The sequence below is a fragment of the Papio anubis genome, chromosome 3, assembly GCF_008728515.1.
Source record: "Papio anubis isolate 15944 chromosome 3, Panubis1.0, whole genome shotgun sequence".
In the NCBI taxonomy this organism is placed as follows: domain Eukaryota; kingdom Metazoa; phylum Chordata; class Mammalia; order Primates; family Cercopithecidae; genus Papio; species Papio anubis.
Window position 1 is genome coordinate 48,532,322 of NC_044978.1, and position 9,003 is coordinate 48,541,324.

Here is a 9,003-nt window from a genome sequence, read left to right on the forward strand (position 1 = left end):
AAATGCCTCACTTAAAAGACAGAGTGGCAAGCTGGATAAAAAAGCAAGTCTTCAAGAGATTGGTATGCTGTCTTCAAGAAATCCATCTCACATGCAGTGACTCTTAAAAGCTCAAAATAAAGGGATGGAGAAAAATCTACCAACAAATGGAAATCAGAAAAAAGGCAGGGATTGCAATCGTAATTTGAGACCAAACAGACTTTAAAACAACATCAAAGAAGACAAAGAAGGGATTACATAATGGTAAGGGGTTCAATTCAACAAGAAGAGCTAACTATCCTAAATATATATGCACCCAACTCAGGAGCACCCAGATTCATAAAGCAAGCTCTCAGAGACCTACAAAGAGACATAGACTGCCACACATAATAGTGGGAGACTTTAATACCCCACTGACAGTATTACACAGATCATCACGGCAGAAAATTAACAAAAGATATTTAGGACCTAAACTCAACACTCGACCAAATGAACCTAACATACACCTACAGAACTCTCTGCCCCAAAACAACAGGATATACATTCTTCTCATAACCACATGGCACATACTCTAAAATTGACCACAAAATTGGACATAAAACAATCCTCAGCAAATGCAAAACAAAACCTCAAAATCATACCAACCATGCTCTCAGACCAAGTACAATAAAAATAGAAATGAAAACTAAGAAAATTGCTCAAAACCAAACAATTACATGGAAATTAACCTACTTCTGAATGACTTTTGGGTAAATAATGGAAGCAGAAATTAAGTAGTTCTTTGAAACTAATGAGGACAAAGGTAAACATTCCAGAATTTCTGGGACACAGCTAAGGCAGTGTTAAGAGGGAAATTTACAACACTATATACCCACATCAAAAAGCTAGAAAGATCTCAAATTAACAATCTAACATCACAGCTTAAAAAAACAAACAAACAAAAAAAAACAACAAAAAAAAACCTAGACAAGTCAGAGCAAACCAACTCCAAAGCTAGCAGAATACAAGAAGTAACCAAAATCAGAGCTGAACTGAAGGAGACTGAGACATGAAAAACCATTCAAAAGATCAGTGAGTCCAGGAGTTGGTTCTTTGAAGAAATTAATAAGACATATGGACCACTAGCTTAATTGTAATAATGAAGAAAAGAGAAAAGATTCAAATAAACACAATTAGAAATGACAGAGGAGACATTACCACTGACTCTACAGAAATACAAATAATCATAAGAGACTACTATGAACACCTCTATGCACACAAACTAGAAAATCTAGAAGTGGATGAATTCCTGGACACATACACCCTCCCAAGACTGAACCAGGAAGAAAGTGAATCCCTGAATAGACCAATAACAAACTCCAAAACTGAATCAGTAATAAATAGCCCACTGAACCAAAAAAGCCCATACAGATTCACAGCCAAATTCTATTAGGTGTGCAAAGAAGACCTGGTACCATTCCGACAGAAACTATTCCAAAAAATTGAAAAGTAGGGACTCCTCCCTAAGTCATTCTGTGAGGCTAGCATCATCCTGATACTAAAACCTGGCAGAGACAAAACAACAACAAAAAAAACTTCAGGCCCATATCCTCAATGAACATCAACGCAAAAATCCTCAACAAACACCCAGCAAACCAAATCCAGCAGCACATCGAAAAGCTAACTCACCACAATCAAGTAAGCTTTATCCCTGGTATGCAAGATTGGTTCAATACACGTAAATCAATAAATGTGATTTGTCACATAAACAAAACTAAAGACAAAAACCACATGATAGGCTTTCAGTGGTACTGGAACAAAAACAGACACATAAACCAATTAAACAAAATAGAGAGCCCAGAAATAATGCCACACATCTACATCATCTGATCTTTAACAAAGCTGACAAAAGCAAGCAATGGGGGAAAAGACTTCCTATTCAATAAATGGTGCTGGGATAACTGACTGGCCCACGCAGAAGATTGAAACTGGACCCCTTCCTTACACCATATATAAAAATCAACTCAAGTTGGATTAAAGCCTTAAATGTAAAACCTGAAACTATAAAAACCCTGAAAGATAATCTAGGAAATACCATTCTGGACACAGGAACTGATAAAGATCTTATGATGAAGATTCCAAAAAGAATTGCAATAAAAACAAAAATTGACAAATCAGATCTAATTAAACTAAAGAGCTTCTATATAGCAAAACAAACTATCAACAGAGTAAACAGACAACCTACAGAATGGGAGAAAATATTTTTAAAAACTATGTATTTGATAAAGGTCTAATATCCAGGATCTGTAAAGAACTCAAAGTTACAAACAAAAAACAAACAACAAAAAAACACAAACAGATGATTTTTAGAAGAAGACATACATGCAGCCAAGAAGCATATGAAAAAAAATGCTCAGTATCACTAAGTATTACAGAAATGCAAACCAAACCCAAACCACAGTGAGATACCATCTCACACCAGTCAGAATGGCTATCTTTAAAAAGTTAAAAAATAGGGTTGGGCACGGTGGCTTATGCCTGTAATCCCAGCACTTTGGGAGGCCGAGGTGGGCGAATCACCTGAGGTCAGGAGTTCAAGACCACCCTGACCAACATGGTGAAACCCCGTCTCTACTAAAAAAACTACAAACATTAGCTGGGTGTGGTGGCAGGTGCCTGTAATTCCAGCTACTCTGGAGGCCAAGGCAGGGGAATTGCTTGAACCTGGGAGGCAGAGGTTGCAGTGGGCCAAGATTGCACAATTGTACTCCAGCCTAGGCAAGCAGAACTCCATATCAATTAAAAAAAAAAAAAAAAAGGCAAAAAGTCAAAGATGCTGTTGAGGTTGCAGAGAAAAGAGAACACTTACACAGTGCAGAGTGTAAATTAGTTCAACCATCATGGAAAGCAGGGTGGCAATTCCTCAAAGAACTAAAAACAGAACTATCATTTGACCCAACAATCCCATTACTGGGTATATACCCAAAGGAATACAAATTGTTCTACCATAAACACACATGCGCACATATGTTCCTCTATTCACAATAGCAAAGACACAGAATCAACCTAAATGCCCATCAGCGATAGAGTGGGTAAGGAAAATGTGGTACACATGCACCACAAAATACCGCATAGCCATAAAAAAGAATGAGATCATGTCCTTTGCAGGCACATGGATGCCACTAGAGGCCATTATTGTTAGTAAACTGACACAGAAAGAGAAATCCAAATACTGCATGTTCTCACCTATAAATAGGAGCTAAATTATGAGAATCACATGGACACAGAGAGGTGAACAACAGATACTGGGGCTTACTTGAGGGAGGATGGTAGGAAGAAGGAAAGGATCAGGAAAAATAACTATCAGGTACTATGGTTAGTACCTGGGTAGCAAAATAAGCTGTACACCAAACCCCCGTGACAAAAATTTACCTATATAACAAACCTACACATGTACCCCTGAGCCTAAAATAAAAGTTTTAAAAAAAAATGTTTTAACTGAATTACTACTTAAGGTCATGCCCTTGACTTTTATTTTTATTTTATTTTTATTTCTTTATTTTTTTGAGATGGAGCCTTGCTCAGTTGCCCAGGCTGGAGTGTAGTGCTGTGATCTCGCCTCATTGCAAGCTCCGTCTCCCGGGTTCACGCCGTTCTCCTGTCTTAGCCTCCCGAGTAGCTGGGACTACAGGCGTCCGCCACCCCACCTGGCTAATTTTTTTTGTATTTTCAGTAGAGACAGGGTAACACCATGTTAGCCAGGGTGATCTCGATCTCCTGACCTCGTGATCCACCCGCCTCGGCCTCCCAAAGTGCTGGGATTACAGGCGTGAGCCACCATGCCCGGCTGACCTTGACTTTTATTAAAGGATGATATGTTAATACTGTATGACATTTTTGCGTTTTCTTCAAAACTGTTATTTAAATTTTTATGATTCTCTTTTGTGTGAAAATACATGGAACAATTCTCTTTTAGAATTTGATGCTAGGAAAAGATATTTCTCAAAAAACTGTCATGATTTATTTGGTTTTGTGTGGGGTTTTTTCCCCTTTTAGTAACAAGAAATTCAAAACTCATTTCATATGATATGTAGTATCCATATAATCTTATATTAAAACCAGAATTTCTTCAGTCCTCATTTTATATTTAATTCTGGCTTTCTCTTATATATTATTATTAAAGGATTATTGTGTTTTCACTTTAAATTACCCTAAATCTTTTCTATATTTTTATTTTATGTTATAAAAATCAAATAAATGAGTTAAACTATTTGTACATTACCTACAATGCTTTGTTGGCTGCAATGATAGTCTGACTATACAGATTTCCCTAGAATCCCACAGATGGAAATCTGTTTTCAATCATTTTAACAGCATGAGAGTATTAAAATTGGCATTGTCTAACATATCTTAAGAATCTTATCTTCTCCTAATATAAAGTTATCTTCCCTATAGTAAACGGGTGGGTGGTGTCAAAGAGGATACAACAAGGAGATAATATGATTAAGAAATTGTGAAAATAATTTCATCTTTATGAATTAATATATTATTTCTATATGTTATATTTTTTATTTTTATTTCAGAAAATATGAAGATAAAGAAGCATAAGAAGAAACTCCATAATACCTGGAACCTCAGATAACCTTGATTTCTAATGGCATGTTTCAGAAATTGTAGTAATAAAAATACATAATTATCTAGCAGATAAGTAAACAATCAATAAACTAGTAGACTTGAAAGTACTAAATGACTTCTTACGTCAAGAAAAAAATAGAACATTGATTTATATTGCTTTTACCCTATCGCAATTTAATTTAAAAATACTAAAGGCAGGGGAGATTTTTTTTTAAATTAAGAACCATACTTTATTGACTCCAATAGTGAGACCATCACATAATTTCAATAAACAGTTAAAAGTTCGAAAGCTTGCTATTGTCGCGGAGAAGTTTTGGGTGAACTGGTATATGCTGTTACCCGTTTTGTTAAGACACAAAGAAAATAAAGAAAATAAAGAAATAGAAAGCACAAATTTAAACAAGCCTGGATCTGACAATGCCACAATGTCTTCTTATCTTTTAATAAATGCATTTAAAACTACACACTTATCCCTATGTGCCATTTGAACTGATTATCAAACATCTTGATACATATGTATTTTGATAGTCATTTAGTTCTAAAGATTTCATAGTTTCTCTCATTATTGCCTTCTTAACACACAGATTATTTGGGAGTTTTTTTCCCAAATATATTGGTTTCTCCATCTTTTATTGTTAATTTCTAAATTACTTGCATAGTGGTTATAGAACTTTACCTACGTGATAGAATTTTGAGAAATGTTGTGAATCCTTATGTTCCACATGACTTTGGAAAGAATGTATAGTTTCTGTATACTCCCTTTTAAACATGTTATGTTCATTTGTTTTTAAAAGTGTTGGTTTTGTGCTTTAAAAATATCTTTTAAAAATATTCCTATCTATTGAGTGCAAGATTCTCTTATATCAGGTTTTTTAATTTGGTCGTTGAAATCTTTTCACTCCTTACTAATTTATACATGGTTGATCCATCAGTTTCTTACAGGGGCCCATTAAAATCTATTTTTCTTCTTGATGTTATTTTATAAGATATTATTTATTTTGAGCAATAATAAGCGATATTTGTTATCCTTTAATCAAATATTGTGAAATTCTTCATTTCACATTGTTGCCTTATTCTTGAGTGCCAAGATCTCACACATTCGCCTTGGTGTGAACTGTATCAGATACCAATTTATAAAGAGAATAGGAAAGATGAACTACTTCTGTGTCTCCATTTCATTCTCACTTTTGAGAAGAAAATAAGATATTGTACGTATGTTACAAAGATTTTAAATTTGACTTAAATTTTGAACTTTGGAAATTAAATCTGCCAGAGCATAGTCCCAGATAATATGAAGAATTGAAACAAAGTCCCAGAATAGTATTTCTTGAAAAGAGCAACATTCCTTGAAAAGGTGCTTACTTGGACTTCTTATCCTGTTGAAGACTAGAACAAAATACCTAAATGATTGGCACCATAAGCTAGGATAAATATATAAAAAGCCTTTCCAACATTCTGCTGAATGTCAAGAGAAAGCTGAGATGATTCCAAGGGAATGCTGCTGCAGTGCTCAGAGGCATTTGAACCCTGACTGAGATACAGTGAGAGTGAAAGATGCTAGAAGAAACAAGGGAGAAGAAAGTTAAAGACAGCCTTAAAAGTCCAAACCAATTACCACAGTCCCTGAAGAAATTATTCATGATTAAGAGTATTTGGGTGGTCAGCACAAAGTATTTCTAGAAAATATTTCTAATGTAGCCAGAAGAGATGCCCCCTAACTTCCATCCTCACCCCTGCTGTTTGCAAATGTGGATGTTTGGAGGATATCATTTACCACCCATGGTCATTAGTCTGAGATACATGAGGAAGGGGAGATTTGGAGAACCCCAGACACGTAATATAGAGTAGAGCAGAACAAATAGTGCTTCATTGGTTGGTTTGAGCATTTGTTTTATAGCATTTATGCTGATTTTGCTTCATTAAAATCACTCTTCTTCAAACCTACATGAAGACAAATGATGATGTATAATAGATAAGTTTTAGAAACCAGATTCTCCTGAAATCTTTTTTCATAAAACAACTTTTGAAGCAAATAGAAGCTCTGCAAACATTAGAGATATAAGTAAAATTATCTCTATTGCCAAAATTTCTCTCAAGTATTGAGATAAAAAAGCCAAGAACATCTGTATTATTTGTTATTGACTATATGAGTAAATAGCAATGTACAAATATTACTACTAATAATTAGTAATTAATAGAAATAGTCAATGTGGCTCCACTCTTGGGTAGAGGAGAAAGAGATACCCTCTACTAACATAGGTGTGTAAAAATGTCTCAGAGTTAATTGTGTATTCTTGCATAGAACTTTCACCCTGTGGTAGGATTATGACAATTGTGAACAAATTTACCAAGATAAATCTGGGCAGGCATTCCCATGGGAACACATCTCTTTATGTTTCCATTTTTAAAAAATAGCCTTGGTTTACGTTTTTAGACACTGCGTTCATTTTAGTGGTAGCTCAGGTGATGAATTATGAGAAAATTTATATAAGCTGACAGATTTTTGTTGTGCTGATATTAGTCTTCTTTCTATAAGCCCAGATAAAATGTATAATTTCTTAGAAAACAGTTTACCAAAATTAATGCCAGAAGAGGCAGAAAACTTAAACTAACCAATTTTCATAGAAGAAATAGAGAAAATTATCGAGAAAAAACAAATGATCACAAAGAGACACCAGATCCAGATGACTGCACAGGGAAATTCAACCCAACTTTTAAAGACCAAATAGTCCCAATATTTTTAAATTGTTTCAGAGCATGGCAAATAAGGAAAATTCTCAAATTATTTTAATGATGTAAATATAACATCAGTACCTAATCATAGTAATGGTAGCACAAAAAAAGAAAAGTAGAGAGCAACATCATTTATGACAACTGATGCAAAAATCCAAAATACGATTTAGAAATAGATTCCCTAGCAACACTTAAAAAAAAAAAAACAAAAAACACCACACCATGACTTGATATTTATACGAAGAATGCAAGAACCTGTTAGGACTCTGTTAGGAAACCCACTATTAGAGTGCACAATACTAATAGGACTAAGAAGAAAAATCACATGGTTACCTCCACAGATGTTTAAAAAGCCTTTGAAAAAGTTCAACTTATTTCCTATAAAAAAGTGAAGAAAATTGCAATGAATTGGTTCTTAACATGTGGAAATAAACACTCTCATACACTGCTTGTGGGAATAAAAAAAGATACAATTCCATGTATCTACAAAACATCCCAGCCATTCCACTCCTAGTTATTCAAGAGACGTAAATAACTCTGTATTAGGCCTTTTTTGTATTACTATAAAGGAATATCTGAGACTGGGTAATTTATAAATAAAATAGGTTTAATTGACTCATGGTTCTGCAGGGTGTATAAACATGGCACCAACATCTGCTCAGCTCCTGATGAGGGCCTCAGAAAGTTCACAATCATAGCAGAAGGTGAAGGGGAGCCAGCATGTCACATGGTGAGAGCAAGAGCAAGAGAGTGAGAATGGGGAGGTCCCAGACTCTTAAATAACCATAACTCACATGCACTAACTGAGAACTCACTTATCACAAAGGAGATAGTGCTAAACCATTCGTCAGGGATCTGCCACCATGATCCAGTCACCTCCCACTCGGCCCCACCTCCAACACTGGAATCACATCTCAACATGAAATATGGAGGGGACACACATTTCAGCCATATCAGCATCTTTATAACAGCCAAAAACTAAAAACAATCCAAATGTCTATTAAGAGATGGATGTATAAACAGTTTCGTATCTGTATGGTGGAATACCACCGAACAATAAAAAGGAGCAAACTATTGATGCACACAAACACATTCATGGATCTCAGAATCATTATGCTGACTGAAAGAAGCCAGACAAAACAGAGTACATCTATATAGTTTCATCTATATATAATTCTACAAATGGCAATCTAATCAATAATGACAGCAAACAAATCTGTGATTGCTTAGGGATGGGGCAAGGAAAATTTGGGGGTGATTAATATGTTCATTATTTTTGTAGTGTTTCTTGGGGGTATATATGTCAAAAGTCATCAAATTGCATGCCACTCAATATGTCACATTGCAACTAAATATTTTCCTGAAATTTAGGGTTAATCCTGTCACTCTGCTGTTTAAAATAATCTGACGGTTCTATCTGAAGAATACAGTTTAATTATCTGCCTTGACATTCAAGCTCCTCAATAAACTGGCCCCAATGTACTATTCCAGAATCATTTTCTGACATTCACTTTCATGCCCTCTACGTCTAACTACAATGGACTAGTTTCCATTCTCCGGATACTTCGTGCTGTGACCATGATAGCCAGAATGTCCATTTCCTGTGCCTTTGTCACACAGTTCTAATGGCACTTCTTTGACGAAGTTTTCTTCATTTAGGAAGAATGAGTAACAACA

The 9,003-nt window shown here is 35.1% G+C and overlaps 1 protein-coding gene across 4 annotated transcripts in view; it reads left to right on the top strand.

The window, feature by feature from the left end:
- The window catches only part of MGAT4D (MGAT4 family member D), a 56,685-nt gene extending 51,985 nt beyond the window's left edge, over positions 1-4,700 (top strand). For all 4 annotated transcript variants that reach the window (XM_009207602.4, XM_003899215.5, XM_017959063.3 and 1 more), the window contains one exon: positions 4,542-4,700. Coding sequence is in view for 1 of the 4 variants with exons in the window: in XM_003899215.5 (XP_003899264.2) it covers positions 4,542-4,550 (9 nt within the window). In the remaining 3 variants the exon portion in view is untranslated. The remainder of the gene's footprint in view (positions 1-4,541) is intronic.
- The last annotated feature ends 4,303 nt before the right edge of the window (positions 4,701-9,003 follow it).